This window comes from Oncorhynchus gorbuscha, linkage group LG13 (genome assembly GCF_021184085.1).
Source record: "Oncorhynchus gorbuscha isolate QuinsamMale2020 ecotype Even-year linkage group LG13, OgorEven_v1.0, whole genome shotgun sequence".
NCBI classification, from domain to species: Eukaryota; Metazoa; Chordata; class Actinopteri; order Salmoniformes; family Salmonidae; genus Oncorhynchus; species Oncorhynchus gorbuscha.
Window position 1 is genome coordinate 25,867,798 of NC_060185.1, and position 25,197 is coordinate 25,892,994.

General features: G+C 44.4%; 2 protein-coding genes and 1 pseudogene across 2 annotated transcripts; 2 read left to right on the forward strand and 1 right to left on the reverse strand.

Moving 5' to 3' along the window:
* LOC123992628 overlaps positions 1-25,197 on the reverse strand; it is a 131,350-nt pseudogene that overhangs the window by 64,467 nt on the left and 41,686 nt on the right.
* Positions 5,902-9,507, forward strand: LOC123992622 (mucin-5AC-like). Its single transcript, XM_046293919.1, has 2 exons — positions 5,902-6,111; positions 6,592-9,507. Exon 2 carries the CDS (start codon positions 6,639-6,641, stop codon positions 8,397-8,399), a length of 1,761 nt encoding a protein of 586 aa, XP_046149875.1. The 5' UTR covers positions 5,902-6,111; positions 6,592-6,638; the 3' UTR covers positions 8,400-9,507.
* LOC123992625 (oligodendrocyte-myelin glycoprotein-like) lies at positions 11,970-17,066 on the forward strand. The gene is made up of 4 exons (XM_046293921.1): positions 11,970-13,610; positions 15,238-15,303; positions 15,399-15,608; positions 15,699-17,066. Exons 2-4 carry the CDS (start codon positions 15,248-15,250, stop codon positions 16,687-16,689), a joined length of 1,257 nt encoding a protein of 418 aa, XP_046149877.1. The 5' UTR covers positions 11,970-13,610; positions 15,238-15,247; the 3' UTR covers positions 16,690-17,066.

Consider the following 25,197-nt stretch of genomic DNA (forward strand, 5'->3'; position numbering starts at 1 on the left):
AAGACACCAAACAAACACAATGGTATAATTGAACTGAATGAGTGGTAGCGACAAATGAACAATTTCCCACGTAACATGCTTCAGCAGCAAGACAATAAGGTGGCCAACTACATTCACACCATCATTGAAAAATGATCGGTAACTATTTATTCAACAGAAACTTCACAAAACACAACATTCAGTACCGCCAAACAAATTACTGTGCATTTGGAAAATATTAAAACTCCTTCCTTTTTCCACATTATGTTACAGCCTAATTCTAAAATTGATCAAATACAATGCTTCCCTAATCAATCTACACACAATACCCCATAATGACAAAGCAAAAACATATTTTTAGAAATGTTTGCAAATATATAAAAATAAGATTAAAAAGGAAATACTTTATTTACGTAAACATTCAGACCCTTTGCGATGACACTGGAAATTGAGCTCAGGTGCATCGTGTGTCCTTTGATCATTCTTGAGATGGTTCAACAACTTGATTGGAGTGATAAATTCAATTGATTAGACATGATTTGGAAAAGCACACACCCGTCTATATAAGATCCCACAGTTGACAGTGCATGTCAGAGCCAAAACTAAGCCATAGGGTCGAAGGAATTGTACATAGAGATCAGAGACAGGATTGTGATGAGGCACAGATCTGGGGAAGGGTACCAAAACATTTCTGCAGCATTGAAGGCCTCCATTCTTAAATAGAAGTTTGTAACCACCAAGAATCTTCCTAGAGCTGGCTGCCTGGCCACACTGAGCAAGTGGGGGAGAAGGGCCTTGGTCAAGGAGATGACCAAGAACCCAAAGGGCACCAGAGTTCCTCCGTGGCGATTGGAGAATATTCCAGAAGAACAACTATCTCTGCAGAACTTCACCAATTAGGTTTTCATGATAATGTGGCCAGATGGAAGCCACTCCTCAGTAAGGCACGACAGCCCCATTGGAGTTTGCCAAAAGGCACCTCAAGACTCTTAGACCATGAGAAATAAGATTGGTCTGATGAAACCAAGATTGAGCTCTCTGGCCAGAATGCCAAGTCTGGAGGTAACCTGGCAACATCCTGACAGAGAGGCATGGTGGTGGGAGCATCATTTCTTGAGGATATTTTTCAGCGGCAGGGACTGAGAGACTAGTCAGGATCCAGGCAAAGATGAACAGAGCAAAGTACAGAGAGATCCTTGATGAAAACCTGCTCCAGAGAACTCAGGACCTCAGACTGGGGTTAAGGTTCACCTTCCAACAGTACAACGATCCTAAGCACACAGCCAAGACAACGCAGGAGTGGCTTCGGGACAAGTCTATGAATGTCTGTGAGTGGGCCCAGCCAGAGCTCAGACTTGAACCCGATCAATCATCTCTGGAGAGACCTGAAAAAGGCTATGCATCGACACTCCCCATCCAACCTGACAGAGCTTGAGAGGATCTGTAGAGATGAATGGGAGAATCTCCCCAAATACAGGTGTGCCAAGCTAGTAGCTTCATACCCAAGAAGATTTGAGGCTGTAATCACTGCCTGTAAAGGGTCTGAATACTTGTAAATTAGAGGTCGACCGATTATGATTTTTCAACGCCGATACCGATTATTGACGAACCAAAAAAGCCGATACCGATTGAAAATCGGTCAATTAATTTGATTTGATTTGTAATAACGACAATTACAACAATACTGAATGAACACTTATTTTAACTTAATATAATACATCAATAAAATAAATTTAGCCTCAAGTAAATAATGAAACACGCTCAATTTGGTTTAAATAATGCAAAAACAAAGTGTTGGAGAAGAAAGTAAAATAACAATATGTGCTATGTAAGAAAGCTAACGTTTCAGTTCCTTGCTCAGAACATGAGAACGTGAAAGCATGAAAGCTGGTGGTTCCTTTTAACATGAGTCTTCAATATTCTCAGGTAAGAAGTTTTAGGTTGTAGTTATTATAGGAATTAAACGACTATTTCCCTCTATACCATTTGTATTCCATTAACCTTTGACTATTGGATGTTCTTACAGGCACTTTAGTATTGCCAGTGGAACAGTATAGCTTCCGTCCCTCTAGTTAGCGCGCTCTAACTAGCTAGCCATTTCACTTCGGTTACACCAGCCTCATTTCGGAAGTTGATAGGCTTGAAGTCATAAACAGCACAATGCTTGACGCACAACGAAGAGCTGCTGGTAAAACGCACGAAAGTGCTGTTTGAATGAATGTTTACGCGCCTGCTTCTGCCTACCACCGCTCAGTCAGATACTTGTATGCACAGTCAGATTATATGCAACGCAGGACACGGTTGATGATATTACTTGATATTATCTAGCATGTGTAGTTAACTAGTGATTATGATTGATGGTTTTTTTATAAGATAAGTTTAATGCTAGCTAGCAACTTACTTTGGCTTACAGCATTCACGTAACAGGCAGTCTCCTTGTGGAGTGCAACGAGAGAGGCAGGTCATTAATGCGTTGGACTAGTTAACTGCAAGGTTCCAAGATTGGATACCCTGAGCCGACAAGGTGAAAATCTGCGGTTCAGCCCCTTAACAAGGCAGTTAATCTCGTTAAGTTAAATAAGAATGTGTTCTTAATGGACTTGCCTAGTTAAATAAAGGTATAAACATTTTTTTTATTTTAAATTGGGATAATCGGCGCCCAAAAATACCGATTGTTTATGAAAACAGCCCTAATTAAATTGGCCATTCCGATTAATCGGTCAACCTCTATTATAAATACATTAACATACAGTTGAAGTCGGAAGTTTACATACACTTTAGCCAAATACATTTAAACTCAGTTTCACAATTCTTGACATTTAATCCTAGTAAAAATTCACTGTCTTAGGTCAGTTAGGATCACCACATAATTTTAAGAATTTGAAATGTCAGAATAATAGTAGCGAGAATGATTTATTTCAGAGTTTATTTCTTTCATCACATTCCCAGTGGTCAGAAGTTTACATGCACTCAATTAGTATTTGGTACAGTTGCCTTTAAATGGTTTAACTTGGGTCAAACGTTTTGGGTAGCCTTCCACAAGCTTCCCACAATATGTTGGGTTAATTTTGTCCCACTCCTCCTGACAGAGCTGGTGTAACTGAGTCAGGATTGTAGGCCTCCTTGCTTGCACACGCTTTTTCAGTTCCGCCCACAAATTTACTGTAGGATTGAGGTCATGGCTTTGTCATGGCCACTCCAATACCTTGACTTTGTTATCCTTAAGCCATTTTGCCACAACTTTGGAAGTATGCTTGGGGTCATTGTTCACTTGGAAGACCCATTTGCGAGCAAGCTTTAACCTCCTGACTGATGTCTTGAGATGTTGCTTCCATATATTCTCATAAATTTCCTCATGATTCTATCTATTTTGTGAAGCACACCAGTCCCACTTGCAGCAAAGCACCCTCACAACATGATGTTGCCACCCCCCGTGCTTCACGATTGGGATGTTGTTCTTTGGCTTGCAAGCCTGCCCCTTTTTCCTCCAAACATAACGATGGTCATTGTGGCCAAACAGTTCTATTTTTTTTTCATCAGACCAGAGGACATTTCTCCAAAAAGTACAATCTTTGTTCCCATGTGCAGCTGCAAACCGTAGTCTGGCATTTTTATGGTGGTTTTGGAGCAGTGGCTTCTTCCTTGCTGAGCGACCTTTCAGGTTGTCGACATAAGACTCGTTTTACTGTGGATATAGATAATTTTGTACCGGTTTCCTCCAGCATCTTCACAAGGTCTTTTGCTGTTGTTCTGGGATTGATTTGCACTTTTTGCACCAAGGTACATTCATCTCTAGGAGACAGAACACAACTCTTTCCTGAGCGGTATGACGGGTGCGTGGTCCATGGCGTTTATACTTGCGTACTATTGCAGATGAACGTGGTACCTTCAGGCATTTGGAAATTGCTCCCAACGATTAAACAGACTTGTGGAGGCCTACAATTTTTTTTCTGAGGACTAGGCTGATTTGTTTTGATTTTCCCATGATGTCAAGCAAAGAGGCACTGAGTTTGAAGGTAGGCCTTGAAATACATCCACAGGTACATCCAATTGACTCAGATGTCAATTAGCCTATCAGAAGCTTCTGAAGCCATGACATTTACTGGAATTGTGAAACAGTGAATTATAAGTGAAACAAGCTGTCTGTAAACAATTGTTGGAAAAATGACATGCACAAAGTAGATGTCCTAACGGACTTGCAAAAACCATAGTATGTAAACAAGAAATTTGCAGAGTGTTTGAAAAACTAGTTTTAACGACTCCAACCTAAGTGTATGTAAACGTCCGACTTCAACTGTATACATAAAGTCAGCAAAAAAAGAAATCTACCCTTTTCAGGATCCTGTCTTTCAAAGATAATTTGTAAAAATCCAAATAACTTCACAGGTCTTCATTGTAAAGTGTTTAAACACGGTTTCCCATGATTGTTCAATGAACCATAAACAAGTAACATGCACCTGTGGAACGGTCATTAAGACACTAACAGCTTACAGGCAGTAGGCAATTAATGTCACAGTTTTGAAAACTTAGGACACTAAAGAGGCCTTTCTTCTGACACTGAAAAACACCAAAAGAAAGACGCCCAGGGTCCCTGCTCATCTGCGTGAACGTGCCTTAGGCATGCTGCAAGGAGGCATGAGGACTGCAGATGTGGCCAGAGCAATAAAGTGCCATGTCCGTACTGTGAGACACCTAAGACAGCGCTACAGGGAGACAGGACGGATAGCTGATCATCCTCGCAGTAGCAGACCACGGGTAACAACACCTGCACAGGATTGGTACATCCAAACATCACACCTGCAGGACAGGTACAGGATGGCAACAACAACTGCCCGAGTTACATCAGGAACGGACAATCCCTCTATCAGTGCTCAGACTCTCCATAATAGGCTGAGAGAGGCTGGACTGAGGGCTTGTAGGCCTGTTGTAAGGCAGGTCCTCACCAGACATCACCGGCAACAACGTCGCCTATGGGCCCAAAACCACAGTCGCTGGACCAGACAGGACTGGCAAAAAGTGCTCTTCACTGACCAGTCGCGGTTTTGTCTCACCAGGGGTGATGATCGGATTTGCGTTTATTGTCGAAGGAATGAACGTTACACCGATGCCGGTCCTCTGGAGCAGGATCGATTTGGAGGTGGAGGGTCCGTCATGGTCTGGGGCGGTGTGCCACAGCATCATCGGACTGAGTTTGTTGTCATTGCAGGCAATGTCAACGCTGTGCATTACAGGGAAGACATCCTCCTCCCTCATGTGGTACCCTTCCTGCAGGTTCATCCTGACATCACCCTCCAGCATGACAATGCCACTAGCCATACTGCTCGTTCTGTGTGTGATTCACTGCAAGACAGGAATGTCAGTGTTCTGTCATGGCCAGCGAAGAGCCCGGACCTCAATCCCATTGAGCCGTCTGGGACCTGCTGGATCTGAGAAATGTCCGGGAACTTGCAGGTGCCTTGGTGGAAGAGCGGGGTAACATCTCACAGTAAGAACTGGTGCAGTCCATGTTGAGGAGATGCACTGCAGTACTTAATGCAGCTGGTGGCCACACCAAATACTGACTGTTACTTTTAATTTTGACCACCCCCCCCTTTTTTTTTTTGTTAAGTTTATACACACACACACACACACACACACACACACACACACACACACTTCATTTGCTAAACAAATCTAAAAACATGATTTTGCTTTGTCATTATGGGGTGTGCAAATTGATGAGGGGGAAAAAAACGAATTAATCCATAAGGCTGTAACGTAACAAAATTTGGAAAACGTCAAGGGGTCTATCCCAGACTGCATATTAAAATTACAAGTGTACATTTGTTTTGCATGAAAACATCCACTGTGTATTTTTATGGTGTTAAAAAGAACAGGGTGTACATTTGTAATCAGACCTCAGTTTCACAGCTCTCACTTCCTGTCAAGTGAGGCAAGAGAAGGTTCTGTATAATACCAGACTAGGGCCTCGCAGAATTCTACAGTGGCTGCTTTCTGTGCTTCATGTACAGCAAACTAAGGGGACCTCTTCTAGCTGAGACACACCAACTCATATAGGCATTCTGCTTTTTGTGAACTTGGAGCAGGTTAATGAAGGCCAGGATTCTAGGGTTAAATCCTGTGTAGGCTCTGGTGAGTACAACATACTTTAAGGGTGGGTGACGTAAATATAAAAGGGTTATAGTGAGATCTGTTGCTCTAATGACAACGTGTGATTTGCCAGAGAATGTGCAAGCAGTTGAAAACAAATACCTTTGAAACACATACTTTCAAAATAGTTGTTTGTGGGAGGTGTAATACACATTACACACACCATCACGAATGTTAGCTAATCAATAATGTTTAGACAAAGACATCCTAATGTGTAACATATGACCTTATATGGCCTTAATTCTTACAAAGAAATAAGACAAAAACAGAATATAGTTAGATTCCCCAGAAAACAGTCAAAAAATATTCTGCTCCTACTTTGAATTGTAGTTTGAGGAAGGAAATGCCAAAAGTAGCAATAACTATTTCACCACGTTGCCCTTCATAGTGAAATGTTCCTTGTTTCCTCATGATAAATCATGCTTACAGATACAGTAATGACGCTTTTCTTCTTTTCATCAGTCAGTCATCAGGACACACCAGATTTCAGAGGATAACAGGAAACAGCAATGGAGGGAAAGAGTCTTGTTTTTGTGTTGTTTTTGTGGATGCTGTCACTGGGACTGAATAGCACAGTGACACTTCAGCCTAACAGCCACTCCACCGACTTCAGGAGCAGTGAGGTTACTGCAACTTCAGACACAGTTTCACCTTTAGAAATGGCACAAGAGCACCTCAACAATGCACCAGATGAAGGAAACTATAGCACCGTAGCACCTTCAGTTGAGTTGAAGTTCACAGTGAAGAGTAAACGACAGACTCCAGATCAGGTGTCCACCAGATATATCAGCTCTTATCTGCCTTCAATCCACCCTTTGAGTACGAGAACAAGGAAGAACTCCCAGTCATCTCAGGACCGCCAAACAACCAAATATAAAAACAACTCCACGGTGGAGATCACAGCAGATGGAGCCGAGGAAACTTTACCCACTATGGGGAATCAGCCTCCGGTAAGCAGAGTTACACCCTCCGGCCAGGGCAAAGTTAGTCCAACAGCATCACCTAGACCTTCGGAGTTATCCTCTCAAACAACCTCACCGACAACAAATCAACCAACAGAGATCCAAACAGGGCCTGGTCCAACCAATCTTCCGATGTCGCAGTCCAACGACTCCACAGAGAGGATCCGACCCACGCCAACTGGTGTTGGATTTGGAGTGACACCGACTAGAGCCGAATTGACTTTGAACACAGGTAGGAAGGCTCAAGTTCCCAGCACCCCCTCCCAGGCCCCAGTCACAAGCAGGAAATCAACCCCTTCACACCCCACTGAAAGAGGTCCAACAGGCCTATCTGAGCTGCCTAGCACTGCCACTTCACCCGCCACCCTACCTCCCTCTATAGCCATGACCAAATCTTTCACCCACATCTCCACTCCATGGACATCGACCCAGCCCGCCAAGACCCTTGCCACCACTGCAGCCTCTGTTACTGCTAGTATTGCCGTTACCAGCACTAAGGGCCAATCCCCAATAATGGTCCCCACTACAAAACATGTCGCTGCTGCCACCACCACCACGACAAAAAATAAACCAAAGCCACCTCCGTCAAAACCGGCAAACAAAGACAAGAGCAAAACGACGGGGAACCATGGCACAGTGGTGGCTGTACTGATTGGTGTGACACTGGTTCTGATGTTTGTCAGTTTTGGGGTCATCTTCGTGAGGAAGCGCATACATCAGAGGATGCAGCTGCAGAACACAGCCTGGGCCGGCCCCTCTCCGTTTCTGGACAGTGGAGTCCAGTCTCGACTGGAGAATGACGATAGCAGTGACGTCCACCTGAGGGGCTCCAATCGAATCTCCTTCTCTGGCTTCCTGTCTCAGCGACTCTCCAAGAGGCTGTCTCTGCTCCAGGAGACTGACGAGGAATTCCGGATGGGTGAGATTCCGACAGGAAGTACATTCGGAAGAGAGACCGTTTCAGATGATGTTCAACTGAGTAACGGGACTGCTGCAGTGCACAAAGAAAATACCCAGATTGAGGTGGTGCAACCTCTGGACAACTCGTCATCTCCTCCTCCACCGACGTCTTCAGAGACCACTGCCACAGCACACACCAATGACCATCAGCCTCCTACCTCCTTGCAGGTTGTTGATCTGGGGCCAGACAATGATCCAAATTCCTCTCCCTCTCATACACCACCAGATATCCCAGAAGCTATTCCTCCACCACTGTTGGATGTTTACCTGGGTCCCCCCTCAGACCATGCCAGCCCCCCTCCACCAGAGAGCACAGACCTTCCAACCCCACTCCATGACCTGCCTTAACCAGTCTCCAAGCAGATAGTAACACACAGGAGACCCATTCTCCTACCCCTCTACCCAACAAAGGAAACCACTCCCGCCCAAAAACAACTCAAACTGATGCTCATCAGTGTTCCGCTTACTTCATCTATACCTCTTTCTGATGAAACATTTCATGAATTGGATTTTCAACTAGGCCTGTAGCCAGTTTGATTGTCAAAACCGAGCCAAACCATTTCCCTATTTAACGGTAGAACTTTGACAGTGGCCACAATAATGTGATTTTTAACACATAATACCAAAGAAAGACCACGGGGATCAAGACATCCAAATGTACACTGAGAAAGCTTCCCCAAATGTTTTGATTCAAGTCAGATCCATATTCATTCAGCCTGACCAATCTGTAGCAGAGAGATTGATTTGATGCTACAACAATTGCTTTTTCTCCCGTGTACTTTTTGGAGGAAAACACAGTGACGTAAGGGCCTAAACATCAACATCATACCCAGTGGTGAGATAATTCAGAGAAGGATGTACTGCTGAAGTAATGTAATTCTGTGTGAGCACAAGTAAGACATTTCCAGTCACAGCAAAAACATTTTTTTTTTTAAATAAACATCGACCCAGGCTGAGACATTCATTGGGCAAAATGGTGAGAGAGGAAGTTCTAAAAGGAAATGAAACGAAGGGGTGAATTATATAATTAAACTGAGAAACGATAGATAGAAAGGGATAAAATGCATGTGAAAATTAGAGAAAGAGTGAGCAGGGAGTTAAGTCTCTCAGTGGGGCTGGCCCGACACCGTTAGTGAGTGGGTTACTGCAGTGTTGCAGTCACTCCTAGCGTATTTCAGAGCTGTACATCAGTACACTAACCGTAGAGAGAGCGGACAGGCCACAGAGACAGAAAGAGGGAAATGTCAGACCCACAAATAGCGCCTCAATGTCTCATCTGAAGAGAAACCACAGAAACAATAAGATGGGAGACGGAAAGCAACAACCACACACAATTATTTCCATCTACACATATTCTTAACTGTTGACAAATGAGAGTTGTGAAATGCTCATTGTTCATCAATCATGTATTTATGCAGTAAATCCGCTGACATGCAATAAACCCTCCGAGGTTAAACACTGGTTTGTATTTGTGTACTACATCAGCGTCATACAGCGAGGCAGACGACGGGCTCATTTGTTTTGGCCAGGCTATATTTCACTACTGCGTGGTGATTGAGGAGAGAGCATCATCCGCCTACACCACAAGCCCTGCTGACCAGATGGCAGCCACGGCACCTGCTTTATCCCTCCCTATAAAGAACGTTGCCTGAAAGATACAGCCGTCATAAATCCAAAACCCTCTCTGCCTTCCCTTGCCTCTCTCCACTACTCTAATTCACAGCTCATTCCAGACACATTCTCCAGCTGAGTACTAAAAGGGAAATGTTTCTATTGAAAAATGATTGCAGAACTCTGTGTTGATACTGCGGCAGATATGAAAGAAAAGTGAGAGAGGTTGAGGGAGAAAGCAGCATGAGAAGTAGCGAAACTTGGGTAAGACAGACTATTTTCAGTCCCGTTTCACTCTTACTGTTTTCACATCTGCAGTTCCAGGTCTGACGTAGTTTTCAAACCACCAACTCAATCTATCATATCAATCTTTCTACAGAATCCATGCCATGTTCATCTCAACACAGGTCTATTTGTTCTACTATCATGACAAGCTATTGTAAGAGTATGATTTTTAGTATGACTACAAATCAGACTTTTATCAGTCCTTCCTTATCATTCTAAAACAATTGCATGTGCTACAGTTGGTTTTCACTCAAGTAGGGTGCAAGGTGGGAAACCTTTTGTTAAAACACCTTTTCACTCGTGCAAACACATGTGGTTTGTGTATCAATTCTCTTGATGCTTCAACTTATTAACGAACCTGTCAACATGACAGAATTATAGCAATCAGATCTTAGTCAATTTCAGAGAATGCATTTTCTAATCTAATGACCTGAGGCAAATAGCACACATTAGTTTCGCATCACAAACTCTCACAGCTTATTGGTTGAACTCCCGAAACTAACACAGCTGATTGGTGTTGCCATGCAGAGTTTCACACTTTTGACTGGTCTGGTGTTACTGTGCTAGCACCAGGCACTGCACTGTGGAGGGACGTTCATACTAGGTTGCATTTGCAGATACTTTTCTGGAGAATTGTGATTACTGCCAGTAATTCATTCTGGCTCGTCGCTGAATGATGTTGCTAGCAGTAGCAGGGCAGCTTGCTTCGGCTGAAGTGCAGAATTAAATATTCACTGCTTGCATACGGCTAGTTGCAGAACAGAGCAGTTCTGTGGTGCTAAGTTCTGAGTGCCTAGCACAAGCATGATGTTGTGTGATTGTGTGTGATTGTGTGTGTGTGTATTTCCATGAGAGAAGCCCCATACCTGTTTTATTGGCCAGACACAATCTGCTAAACTATGACTCCTTCTCAGAGAGAGAGAGGAGAGGGAGAGTGGAAAGAGGATAGGAGAGAGAAAGGAGAGAGGGAGAGTGGAAAGAGGATAGGAGAGAAAGGAGAGAGTGGAAAGAGGATAGGAGAGAGAAAGGAGAGAGGGAGAGTGGAAAGAGGATAGGAGAGAGAAAGGAGAGAGGGAGAGTGGAAAGAGGATAGGAGAGAGAAAGGAGAGAGGGAGAGTGGAAAGAGGATAGGAGAGAGAAAGGAGAGAGGGAGAGTGGAAAGAGGATAGGGAGAGTGGAAAGAGGATAGGAGAGAGAAAGGAGAGAGGGAGAGTGGAAAGAGGATAGGAGAGAGAAAGGAGAGGGGAGAGTGGAAAGAGGATAGGAGAGAGAAAGGAGAGAGGAGAGTGGAAAGAGGATAGGAGAGAGAAAGGAGAGGGAGAGTGGAAAGAGGATAGGAGAGAGAAAGGAGAGGGAGAGTAGAAAGAGGATAGGGAAGAGAGGATAGGAGAGAAAGGAGAAGAGGAGAGGGAGAGTGGAAAGAGGATAGGAGAGAGAAAGGAGAGGGAGAGTGGAAGGAGAGAGAAAGGAGAGAGAGTAGAAAGGATAGGAGAGAGAAAGGAGTAGAAAAGAGGATAGAGGATAGGAGAGATAGGAAGAGGGAGAGGGAGAGTGGAAAGAGGATAGGAGAGAGAAAGGAGAGGGAGAGTGGAAAGAGGATAGGAGAGAGAAAGGAGAGGGAGAGTAGAAAGAGGATAGGAGAGAGAAAGGAGAGGGAGAGTGGAAAGAGGATAGGAGAGAGAAAGGAGAGGGAGAGTAGAAAGAGGATAGGAGAGAGAAAGGAGAGGGAGAGTAGAAAGAGGATAGGAGAGAGAAAGGAGAGGGAGAGTAGAAAGAGGATAGGAGAGAGAAAGCGGTAGACAGGACCACATAACTACTTTCACACAAGTCCTCTAAAACCAAACAGGGTACGGACATGTGAGCATACAGATTAATTCATGAAATGCGGTTTTCAAAACATCATTACAATCACCCCCCCCAGCAATACAGACCTACTTAAAACGAGGATTGTATTAACATGGCCGCAGCAACGTTGGCAGCAACGTTGGCCGCAGCAACGTTGGCCGTAAAACAAAGCCACTAGTCACAGAACACCTATTCATGGATCAGCACATTTGCAAAAAGCTGTTCTTATTGCAGACTGCCAGGGTGCTTCCTGAAGGCAGCTGAAATGGAGGAAGACCAGGAGGATGGTGAGACAAAAACTGTACCGTTAATACAAAAACAGTGTTAATTTGCTGCTGAGAGCGGTGGAGGCAGCCAGTCGTTGTAGGTGCCAGTTGTGATGTGAGATAGCGCTGCCATCAGGGGGCAGTGTGTGTGTGTGTGTGTGTGTGTGTGTGTGTGTGTGTGTGTGTGTGTGTGTGTGTGTGTGTGTGTGTGTGTGTGTGTGTGTGTGTGTGTGTGTGTGTGTGTGTGTGTGTGTGTGTGTGTGTGTGTGTGTGTGTGTGTTATGCATCCCATAAGCATTCGGCCAGAACAATGTCACCCTGCCAGATCTGTACAGTACTAAAGGGAATTCAGGGGAACTGTGTGTGTGTTAAAACACTGTGAGAGCAAGAGAGAGAGGACGAGAGTGAAGGGGAAATGGAACATACCGTGACTATGAGAATGTGAAAGTTGAACACACGAGACACTAATGTCTAATGAACAGCCCACATTAGAATGAGTTAGCGTGTTTGTATGTACACTGAACAAAATATAAATGCAACATGCAAAATACCCCAGAAATGTTCCATAAGCACAAAATGCTTATTTCTCTCAAATTTTGTGCACAAATGTGTTTACATCTCTGTGAGCATTTATCTTCAGAAACATGTGTGCTATGTTCCTGAATGTCAACTTCTGTCTGCAACTGCACTAATGACGTTCTTTTAATGATTTAATTAAAAATATTGTCATAATGCTAATATCACCAATGAGCCAATGATTGACAAGTACCAAGGAACGAACCCTAACAGGGTGAGCTAATATGAACTAACTCAGTAAAATCTTTGAAATTGTTGTTTATATTTTTGTTCGGTATACTGTATGTGTATAAAAAAGAGGAAGAGGGGAAGGGATAATGGAGAAATAATTGCTTTTATCAAGTGAGCGGGATCCTGATTCTAAAAAGATTGGAGTCAGCACAGTCCCCCCACCCCTGCTCTCCCCCGTCTCATCATCAGCAGAGGGGGCAGGCACTGTGCTGCAATCCTCCTCTCTCTCTCCTTCAGACCACTCTTTCCCTGAGTGCATCAGGAGCCTGCAGAGGAGCGGTGGAGGATGACTGGCGCTATCAGGGGCACCCTGCTCTGGCATGCTTGGAGGATGCCACAAACCAGGAGAGGATTTTGAGACGGAGCGAGAGAGCCTGTCAACCACTGGCCAACGCCAACACAGCACGAGAGAGAGAGAGAGAGAGACAGCGAGAAGAGGGGGGGTTCCACCTTTACCAGAGAAGGAAGAAGAGCAAGGGAGAAAAAATTAAGTGAGAGAGAGGAAGAATGTGAAAGAAAGGAAAAATACCCCAAAAAGAAAGCCAGTGCAAAAAACAGAGCCAAAAAAGAAAATGGTGCATGAATAATAAGGGCAACTTAACACCCCCTAGATTTGACTTGACAATCACCCTCTCCAGCCAGCTGCTCTGAAAAAAAGAGGGGGGAGCAAGTGAGAGGTCTGGCCAAGGGAAGGAGAGAGGACGAAAAGAGCAAGATGACGGAGTGAAGCGATGGAGAGGATCAGGTGAGTGACTAATGGCATGGAGAGAAAAACAGTAGGAGACGGGTGTACATGCTAACACATGTGCACAAGACTGGACACACACACACACACACAGTGCTTCACAAAGCAGTGATGTATTTGATTCTGTACCACACTAGCTCAGTGGACTGCAGCAGGGTGATTTGTCGATGTCAGTCTATGGCTTCTCATTAAATCTCTCCAACGGTGCTGAAATCTCTTTTAAATAGTACAGCTATTTATGGAGCAATGCAGTATACCATAACCTGATGAAGTTTCTAGAACACTCAGCTTACTATGGTAATGCTAAAACCAGCCACACTGATGTGTTTTGCAAGCTCTTCTTAATACAATCACACACACACAGTCCTCAGATACTCAGTCATTTGTGCCAGAATACAGGGTGAGAGAGGATAGGACACAATCATGTGTGTGTGTGATCGAGAGTGTGTGTGTGTGTGTGTGTGTGTGTGTGTGTGTGTGTGTGTGTGTGTGTGTGTGTGTGTGTGTGTGTGTGTGTGTGTGTGTGTGTGTGTGTGTGTGTGTGCTCTAAAGGAATTCACCCGGCTTTCACTGCAGTATTTCTAAGCTCCTACCCGCTGGCAAGGCTTCGAGCTTGCCGGCACACAGAATGACTGGGGCCCTTGTAAACCGCAACACATCTATTAGATAGTAGTTTCCAAAACTCGGTTCTGTGGACTTCAAGGGATGCCCGTTTCGTTTTTTACCCTAGTACTAAACAACTGATTCAAATAATCAAAGCTTGATGATTAGTTGATTAATTGCATCAGCTGTGTTGTGCTAAGGCAAAAACCAAAACGTGCACCTCTTGGGGTCCTGAGGACAGGGTTTGGTAAACCCTCAAGCAGGACTGTTAGCATATGGCCGGGCGTTTCAATGTTATAATGTCAGAGGGGTGTCAATGACGTGAATGGGAACTATATGGAGGAGAGGGGATGAAGGGGAGAGGGCTCTGGGTATAGTGAGGTTCAATCTACCCAGTTAGTTCTATAGTCACATTATGTGCTTGAAGTATGATAGATGGTTCACAGTCATGACTTTCTTACAGGCTGGATGCAGAACCAGTGTGGAGTGTTTTACTGCTGTCTCCTGGTGTTTATTACTGCCCCTCTCCCATCTGTGAAGCTGTTGCTATGCATCAAAGGCTATCTCAAAACAGCAGTAGCTCCAGACAAGGGTCTTATATCATTTCTACAGAGATTCCATTGTGGGGAAACTAGGCCGTTTATGAATTATGAATACTGTAGCTAATACTCCGCCAACTAAAGTTGTCTAGCAATCTGTTTGAATACTAGCATGCTAGCAGATACACATTGGCTTCCCGTCATTGTGCTATTGCTAGATAGCATTGGCTCTCGAAACTACTGCAACGCTAACTTTCTTCATACTGGACACAGAGGCATAAACATGGTATCCACTAGTTCATCTGACTCTAGGGAAGTGGATAAAGGGCCTCATTGCCAAAATCCCAAAGTATCCCTTTAAGCTCCTGGTAAATGCAGCTTGGAAAATATAGCAAGGATTGGACTTAAATGAGCTATTGCTAATCAATATGTAAATGCTAATGGGGTCGGAAGCTAATTTAACTGTCAGTATTATTATTCTGCAGATGTGTGTGAATGAGTGATGGTCTTGACGAAGATCCATACAGGATCAAAACTGTGTCCTTCCATTTGTGAGTATATAAATTGTGGAGAAAAGAAGTGTTGCAGATCTATGTCCTTGGGTACAGTCCAGTGTCTCCTCTCACTGTGTCTCTCCCTCTCTAAGAGCCCTCATTATGCTCCCCCACGCCCCGTTGGCCTGCCTCTTCCTACTCCTCCTGTCGGGGGTGCTGGGGGGGCTGGTCCTGTCCATCTGCCCCGCCGTGTGCTCCTGCAGCCGGGGCCACCGTGTGGTGGACTGCTCCTCACGGCACCTCTCACAGCTGCCCCCAGGCCTGCAGCACAACATCCGCTTCCTCAACCTCTCACACAACAGGTAGGAAGACACTTCTTCCTTCTCATCATACTATTCTTCGGCAGGTTGGGTCCGAACTTCTAAAATGAGAACTCCCCTCTCTCCCAACAGCCTTTGTGGTCTGGACGACCAGCTCAGCCAGTACGCCCACCTGCGTACCCTGGACCTGTCCTATAACCTCCTGGGTCGCTTCCCCTCCGGCCTGCCCAGGGCCCTCTGGGACATCCGGGCCGCTGGCAACCAGCTCCGAGCCCTGGACAAGAACGACACGGCCTACCATTGGAACCTGCAGGTACTGGACCTGTCAGCCAATGAGTTGGAGAGGGTGGTCTTCATCAACAACACCCTACCCAGCCTACACGCCCTAAACTTGAGTCACAACCGGTTCTGGACCGTGCCCACCAACATGCCTCATAATCTGGAGATGGTGGATTTGGCCCACAACTACCTAGTTCAGATCCTCCTGGGATCATTGGACCGGCTGCCCAGGCTGAAGAGGTTCTACCTGCATGCTAATCGCTTCTCCTGGGTGCCGGAGGGGGTATTTGACCGGTTGGAGGGGCTCGAGTTCTTGACACTTGGGGATAACCCTTGGGCTTGTGAAGAGGAGGAGAACATCACACGGCTCTTGCTCTGGGCCAAACACACCCGTGCCGCAGTGTTGGGCTGCCCCTGCTACACTAGGCCAACATGTGGGCAAGCCCATCTGGCCACTCCAGGAGGGGAGTGGCACTTTACGTCCCACACAGAGCCTCCGCTGGGGGCTGATGCCAGAGAGCTGGGCCGTGGAGGCCTCACACCGGATAGAGCTGCAGTCGTCACTTCTGGGTACTTGGCTAAGTCTGCGTTGTTGGAGCCTGGGACGCATGGAGACAGAGGGTCTGCCAACAGCTCGGGGGATCAGACATGGTTTGTGTTCATCTCCACCCCCTTGCACGGCCTCTCCACACGCACAAGCACTACAGGGCAGCCGCACTCCGCCGCCAAGAAGAAAAACACAGGAAGCACACAGAGCAGAAGCCACGGAGTCCACACACCAATCCTGTATTCTGTAGTCACCTGGAACCTTCTAGTCACGGTGACTGCCTTCAAAGTCTTCTAAACCCACCCGTTGTCAGTACTGGAGTCAAGTCTTGATATATTTTGGAGAGGGCTAACCCTATGTACATATGACCCAGAATGTAAAAGGGAGAGGTTTGTTATTGTTTTCATTTTAAAGAACAACTTTCAACTGTTACTGCCTAAATGTGTATCCTCTCTCATCTTCCAACCATTTGACCACCATCTACAGAGTGATGTTGTGCTGTATGGCTATATCTTTCAAACTTGTATACAAATAATATATAGGCAAATGTATACACATACAGTGCATTTGGAAAGTATTCAGACCCCTTCCATTTTTACACATTTTGTTACGTTTCAGCCTTATTATAAAAACATTAAATATATATTTTTCCTCATCAATCTACACAAAATACCCCATAATGACAAACAAAGCAAAAACAGGTTTTTAGAAAAACAGAAATACTTTATTTACATAAGTATTCAGACCCTTGGCTATGAGAATGGAAATTGAGCTCAGGTGCATCCTGTTTCCATTGATTGTCCTGGAGACTGGAATCTTATTGGGGTCAATTCAATTGATTGGACTATATAAGGTTTATCCAGATCAGTTGACAGTGCATGTCAGAAAAAAAAAAAAAACCATGAAGTTAAAGGAATTGTCAATAGAGCCCCGAGACAGGATTGTGTCGAGGCACAGATCTGGAGAAGGGTACCCAAACATTTCTGCAGCATTGAAGGTCCCCAAAAACACAGCGCCTCCATCATTCTTAAATGGAAGAAATTTGGAATCACCAAGACTCTTCCGAGAGGTGGCCGCCCTGCCAAACTGAGCAATCGGGGGAGAAGGGCCTTGGTCAGGGAGGTGACCAAGAACCTGATGATCACTTTGACAGACCTCTAGAGATCCTCTGTGGAGGTGGAAGAACCTTCCAGAAGAACAACCATCTCTGAAGCACTCGACCAATCAGGCCTTTATGTTAAGAGTGGCCAGACGGAAGCCACTCCTCAGTAAAAAAGGGACATGAAAGCCCGCTGGGAGTTTACCATAAAGCACCTAAGGGACTTAGACCATGAGAAACAAGGTTCTCTGGTCTGATGGAACTAAGATTGTGTCACGTCTGGAGGAAACCTGGCACCATCCCTACGGAACATGGTGATGGCAGCATCATGCTGTGGGGATGTATTTCAGCAGCAGGAGACAAGTCAGGATCGAGGGAAAGATGGAGCAAAGTAAAGAGAGATCCTTGATGAAAACCTGCTCCAGAGCACTTAGGACCTCAGACTGGGGGGGGTTCACCTTCCAACAGGACAACAAACCTAACTGTACAGTCAAGACAACGAAGGAGTGGCTTCGGGACAAGTCTCTAGATGTCCTCAAGTGGCCCAGCCAGAGCCCGGATTTGAACCAGATCAAACATGTCTGGAGAGACCTGAAAATAGCTGTGCAGCAACACTCCCCATCCAACCTGACAGAGCTTGAGAGGATCTGTAGAGAGGAATCGGGAAAAACAGGTGTGCCAAAGCTTGTACCGTCAAACCCAAGAAGACTCTAGGCTGTAATCGCTACCAAAGATGCTTCAACAAAGTACTGAGTAAAGGGTCTGAATACTTACGTAAATGTGAGATACACACACACACACAAACCTGTTTTTGCTTTGCCTTGTCATTATGGGGTAGTGTGTGTAGAGTGATGAAACAATTTAATACATTTTAGAATAAGGCTGTAAACTAACTAAATTTGGAAAAAGTAAAAGGGGTCTGCATACATCTCGAATGCATTGTACATGACTAATAATACTCTATCGGTGCGGAAACATGAATGCTCTACTCTATGTAGTCTATACTGCGTTTTCTGGATACTATGATATAAAGAAAAGGAAAACATTTAGAACTCATTTAATGTACGTGTTGTTTGAAAGAGTCAGTGTATGACGTGAGAAATAATCTTTAAACCTTGGCATCAGCTTGGTTTGGGGGTTATCTTGGGAGGGCCTGTAAGTTCTTAAAGTGGAATTGACAGAATCTACCTTGCAGATAGGAAACAGACAGACAATCATAATGCCATTCAAAAATATACAATTCTTATTTTATGCAACAAAACCAACTTTATAACTAGTTTTGAAAATAGGTTCTATTTGACTCAATTCCATGACTTTGAGTAAGGCTTTGTTGGTAGAATAGACGGATGCAGTTCAATGCATGATTAATACAGCAAATTCAAGTTGCTATCAAGTTGTAAATCACATCTGGCCTGGTACATTGTTTGCTACCTCCAGCCCAGCGGGATGCACCGTTTCAGTTTCAATGACTCAATATTTTTGACAAATGTACGGACGATTGTAACTAAGGCTGGGAACAGCTAGAGATGCAGGTGTCATTTGGATAGCTTGCAAGAAATGTGAATCACTTTGCTAGCTAGCTATGCTAAACTTGAACAACTGTTTTCCACAGTTAGCATATATCCTAGTTGTCAATCAAATTTATTTGGCATCGATCATGAAGATCAAATGGGAGGGCAGGCATGCAAGTTCCCAAGGGTTGGGACAAGCATGCATTGGCAGGTAATCTGCAGAAGGACGAGCAGGCTACTGTTCCCCATTGCTTATCAGGGCAAATTTGACGGCCAACTACTAAACAAGTTAAAAATTAAAAAAACATTTTTAGCTCATCTTGCTTTTGCTAACATTAGTTCTTGATCTTGTTGATGTGCATAGGCAACTGAGGGAGATCAGACCTACCTGTTGTTTGATTAATAGGACTCTAAAGTTCCCAAACGTAAGACTCCCGTGGAACACAATATATACAAAATGATGTGGGCACCCCTTGAAATTAGTGGATTCGGCTATTTCAGGCACACCCATTTCTGACAGGTGTATAAAACTGAGCACACAGCAATGCAATCTCCATAGACAAACATTGGAAGTAGAATGGCCTTACTGAAGAGCTCAAACGTTCAACCTGGCTTTGTCACAGGAGGCCAGTTCATCAAATGTCTGCCCTGCTAGAGCTGCTCCGGTCAGTTATTGTGAAGAGGAAATGTCAAGGAGCAACAACATCTCAGTCATGAAGTGGTAGGCCACACAAGCTCACAGAACAGGACTGCCGAGCTCTGAAGGGTGAAGACCGTAAAAATTCTCTGTCCTTGATTGCAACACTCACTACCGAGGTCCAAACTGCCTGTGGAAGCAACGTCAGCACAAGAACTGTTCACCAGGAGCTTCATGAAATGGGTTTCCATGGCCAAGCAGCCACACACAAGCCTAAGATCAACATGCGCAATGCCAAGTGTCGGCTAGAATGGTGTAAAGCTCGCCGCCATTGGACTCTGAAGCAATGAAAACGCAGTCTCTGGAGTGAAGTATCAGGCTTCACCATCTAGCAGTCCGACTGACGAATCTGGGTTTGGCGGATGCCAGGAGAACGCTACCTGCCGCATAGTGCCAACTGTACAGTTTGGTGTAGGAGGAATAATGGTCTGGGGCTATTTTTCATGGTTCGGGCTTGGCCCCTTACGATTCGATCACACCGACAGCATCATTGCATTTTTGGTAAACCAGAAGTACATTCACTTCCAGTGGAACGCTGCATGTGCCTTGCAGCATTGTGTTGCAGAGGCAGTTGCAGTGTGTTCTGTGTGGTGCATACGTTGGATTTATCGAACGCATGCGTCAAACTGTATGCTTTGACAGCTTGACAGAAATGGTAGCAGAAGGTGAATGTGGAACATTTGTTGCACACATATCCAGATAATCTGCATACCATTTTGCGCAATGACACTATCGGTGTGATCAGACAAATCATAACGCTACAGCATATATTGCCATTCTAGACGATTCTGTACTACCAAATTTGTTGCAAAGGTTTGGTGAAGGCCTTTTACTGTTTCAGCATTACAATGCCCCTGCGCAAAAAGCGAGGTCCATATAAACTCAGCAAAAAAAGAAACGCCCTCTGTCCGTCAATTGCGTTTATTTTCAGCAAACTTAACATGTGTAAATATTTGTATGAACATAATTCAACAACTGAGACGTAAACTGAACAAGTTCCACAGAAATGTGACTAACAGAAAGTAACAGTCAATATCTGGTGTGGCCACGAGCTGCATTAACCTCTCTGGGATATGTGGGACGGTTGAGTCCCACCCTCACCAACACCCAGTGAAAGTGCAGGGCGCCAAATTCAAAACAAAAATCTCATAATTGAAATTCCTCAAGCATACAAGTATTTTACACAATTTCAAAGATAACATTCTCGTTAATCCAGCCACAGTGTCTGATTTCAAAAAGGCTTTACGGCGAAAGCACCACAAACGATTATGTTAGGTCATCACCAACTCACAGAAAAACACAGCCATTTTTCCAGCCAAAGAGATGAGTCACAAAAAGCACAAATAGAGATACAATTAATCACTAACCTTTGATAATCTTCATCAGATGACACTCATAGGACTTCATGTTAGACAACATGTTTTGTTCGATAAATTGCATATTGATATCAAAAAATCTCATTTTACATTGGCGCGTTACGTTCAGTAGTTCTAAAACATGCAGTGATTTTGCAGACAGCCACATCTATTTACAGAAATACTCATCATAAATGTTGATGAAAATACAAGTGTTATACATGGAATTAGAGATATACTTCTCCTTAATGCAACCGCTGTGTCAGATTTCAAAAAAACTTTACGGAAAAAGCACACCATGCAATAATCTGAGTACAGCGTTCAGACAACAAACCAGCCAAAAAGATATCTGCCATATTGTGTAGTCAACTTTAGTCAGAAATAGCATTATAAATATTCACTTACCTTTGATGATCTTCATCAGAATGCACTCCCAGGAATCTCAGTTCCACAATAAATGTTTGATTTGTTCGACAAAGTTCATCATTTATATCCAACTAGCTTCTTTTGTTAGGGCTTTTAGTAAACAAATTGCGGCTGCAGGTCCAGCCGAACGTCTGCCGGAAAACTCAAAAAGTTTTGTTACAGCCCGTAGAAACTTGTCAAACTAAGTATAGAATCAGTATAGAATGTTCCAACCGGAGAATTCCTATGTCTGTAGAAAAGCAATGGAACGAGAGATAACTCTCTCATGACCGCGCGTCATGAGCCTGTGGCACTCTGCCAGACACCTGGCTCAATCCCCTCTCATTCAGCCCTCCTTCACAGTAGAAGCCTCAAACAAAGTTCTAAAGACTGTTGACATTCAGTGGAAGCCTTAGGAAGTGTAATATGACCCCATTTACACTGTATATTGGAATAGCAAAGAGTTGAAAAACTACAAACCTCAGATTTCCCACGTCCTGGTTGGATTTTTCTCAGGTTTTCGCCTGTCATACGAGTTCTGTTATACTCACAGACATCATTCAATCAGTTTTAGAAACGTCAGTGTTTTCTATCCAATACTACTAATAATATGCATATATTAGCATCTGGGACAGAGCAGCAGGCAGTTTACTCTGGGCACCGTATTCATCCAAGCTACTCAATACTGCCCCTCTGTCACCAAGAAGTTCAGTACTGCAGTGCATCTCCTCCTCATGGACTGCAACAGCTTTGCCAGTTCTTGCTGTCAGATGTTACCCCACTCTTCCAAGGCAGATGCAGAACATTGACAGTCATGTCTTGCAGTGAATCACACACAGAGCAAGCAGTATGGCTGGTGGCATTGCCATGCTGGAGGATCATGTAAGGATGAGCCTGCAGGAAGGGTACCACATGAGGGAGGAGGATGTCTTCCCTGTAATGCACAGCGTTGAGATTGCCTGCAATGATAACAAGCTCAATCCGATGATGCTGTGACACACCGCCCCAGACGATGACGGACCCTCCATCTCGATCCATCTCCAGAGTACAGGCCTTGGTGTAATGCTCATTCCTTCGACAATAAACGAGAATCCGACCATCACCCCTGGTGAGACAAAACTGCGACTCGCCAGTGATGAGCACTTTTTGCCAGTCCTGTCTGGTCCAGCAACGGTGGGTTTGTGCCCATAGGCGACGTTGTTGCCTACAAGCTCTCAGTCTATTGCGGACAGTCTGAGCACTGATGGGGTGATTGTGCGTTCCTGGTGTAACTCGGGCAGCTGTTGTTGCCATCCTGTACCTGTCCCATAGGTGATGTAACAACACCTGCACAGTATTATAACACATGGTCTGCCACTGTGAGGACGATCAGCTGTCTGGTCTGTAGCACTGTCTTAGGCATCTCACAGAACGGACATTGTAATTTATTGCCCTGGCCACATCTGCAGTCCTCATGCGTCCTTGCAGCATGCCTAAGGCACGTTCACGCAGATGAGCAGGGACACTGGGCATCTTTCTTTTGGTGTTTTTCCAGAGTCTGTAGAAAGGCCTCTTTAGTGTCCTAAGTTTTCATAACTGTGACCTTAATTGCCTACCGTCTGTAAGCTGTTAGTGTCTTAACGACCGTTCCACAGGTGCATGTTAATGAATTGTTTATGATTCATAGAACAAGCATAGGAAACAATGGTTAAACCCTTTACAATGAAGATCTGTGAAGTTTATTATTTTTACGAACTATCTTTGAAAGACCGGGTCCTGAAAACAGGATGTTTCTTTTTTTGCCGAGTTTAGAAATGTTTTGTCAAGATCCGTGTGGAAGAACTTGACTGGCCAGTCTAGATCCCTGACCTCAACCCCATCAAATACCTTAGGGACGAATTGTAACGCCGACTGCGAGCCTGGCCTCTGCGAGCCTGGCCTAATCGCCCAACCTCACCGTGGCTCAATGGAAACATGTCCCCGCAGCAATGTCCCAACATCTAGTGGAAAGCCTTTCCAGAAGAATGGAGGCTGTTACAGCAGCAACTCCAAATTAACACCCATGATTTTAGAACGAGATGTTCGACAAACAGGTACCCACATAATTTTTGTCATGTAGTGTATTTACATATTAGCATTCATTCAAATCAGGTGTATTTTGTGACTTTTGGCAAAGGCTTTATAATGATCTAATGTTGCACTGTTGCTACTGCCTGTAAACACACAATCCAGTGTGTGAACAGGCAATATGATGGCAGGCCCGTATGCCAAACACTCAGCTGCTTTCCCATTTTATATTGGTGTAGAATTTTCACAATGCCTTACTCTGTCATTCCCAAACATTTTATTACTGTATGAAAACGCAAAAATGACCATTTCAAAGTGCTTGCTTGTCATAAAAAGTGAAAAAAGCGTCATAATGTATTCATATACACCCATAGGAAAAAAAATAACAAGATTTAATGTTGCTAAAATGATGTCAGTTCCATTTTAAGCCCCTAATGAATGCGCACACACACACACACACACACACGAACGTTTGGCCAGAAAGTGACTCCCTTCCTACCACACACCTTACAGACAGAGGTACAGTGCATTTGGAAAGTATTCAGACCCATCCTCTTTTTCCACATTTTGTTACTTTACAGCCTTTACTCAGTACTTTGTTGAAACACCTTTGGCACCGATTACAGCCTTGAGTACTCTTTGGTATGATGCTACAAGCATGGCACACCTGTATTTGGAGAGTTTCTCCCAATCTTCTCTGCAGATCCTCTCTAGCTCTGTCAGGTTGGATGGAGAGCGTCGCTGCACAGCTGTTTTCAGGTCTCTCCAGAGATGTTCGATCGGGATCAAGTCCGGGCTCTGGCTGAGCCACTCGTGGACATTCACAGACTTGTCCCAAAGCCACTCCTGCGTTGTCTTGGCTGTGGGCTTAAGGTCATTGTCCTGTAGGAAGGTGAACCTTCACCCCAGTCTGAGTTCCTGAGTGCTCTGGGACAGGTTTTCATCAAGGATCTCTCTGTACTTTGTGCAGTTTATCTTCCTTAACCTCTCTGCGCACGGAACCTGCTAGCGGGCTGAAATTCCACAACATAAGGTGATCGCTACATAAATAGTCATATTAAACATTCATGAAAATACAAGTGTCTCACATGTATCGAAAGCCTAGAATCTTGCTAATCCAACTGCGTTGTCAGATTCAAAAAAGGATTTACTGCGAAAAAATACAATGCGATTATCTGAGCATAGAGCCCCATAAAAAAAAAACTATTTCAACCAGCACAGGCGCAACAAAACACAAACTGCAATAAAATAAATTGATTACCTTTGACGATCTTTATCTGTTTACAATTCCAATGCTCATTGTTACACAATGAATGATCTTTTGTTTGATAAAATCCGTTTTTATAGCCTAACACGAAACATTTTGTGAACCGCTTGTGTCGTGAATTCCGTCTCATTCCATTTGACGACACATTCCAGGTAAATCACCCACACAGAACGTGACTTTTCCAGTCATGTTTGGTTTCACTGCAATCAACTGGTATGTTTGTAACACAATCAAACCTGATGGACCATTTCGCAGGACGTATTGACTGAAAGAAACCGATTTGAAGACAACAAGTAATGACATCATTGTGCACCAATGATTTGCCCGCTGTTTCGTTGATTGACTGTCTTTTAACCCAATGACCACTGATCGTCTTGAAATCTAGCTGGGTAGATAGCCAATGAGCTGAACTAAACGGCAATACA

Coding starts and splice junctions, on each gene's coding strand:
- LOC123992622 (XM_046293919.1), top strand. CDS start 6,639: ATGGAGGGAAAGAGTCTTGTTTTTGTGTTGTTTTTGTGGATGCTGTCA.
- LOC123992625 (XM_046293921.1), top strand. CDS start 15,248: ATGAGTGATGGTCTTGACGAAGATCCATACAGGATCAAAACTGTGTCC. Junction 15,304..15,398: donor AAAACTGTGTCCTTCCATTT/GTGAGTATATAA, acceptor TCCCTCTCTAAG/AGCCCTCATTATGCTCCCCC. Junction 15,609..15,698: donor CTCAACCTCTCACACAACAG/GTAGGAAGACAC, acceptor CTCTCCCAACAG/CCTTTGTGGTCTGGACGACC.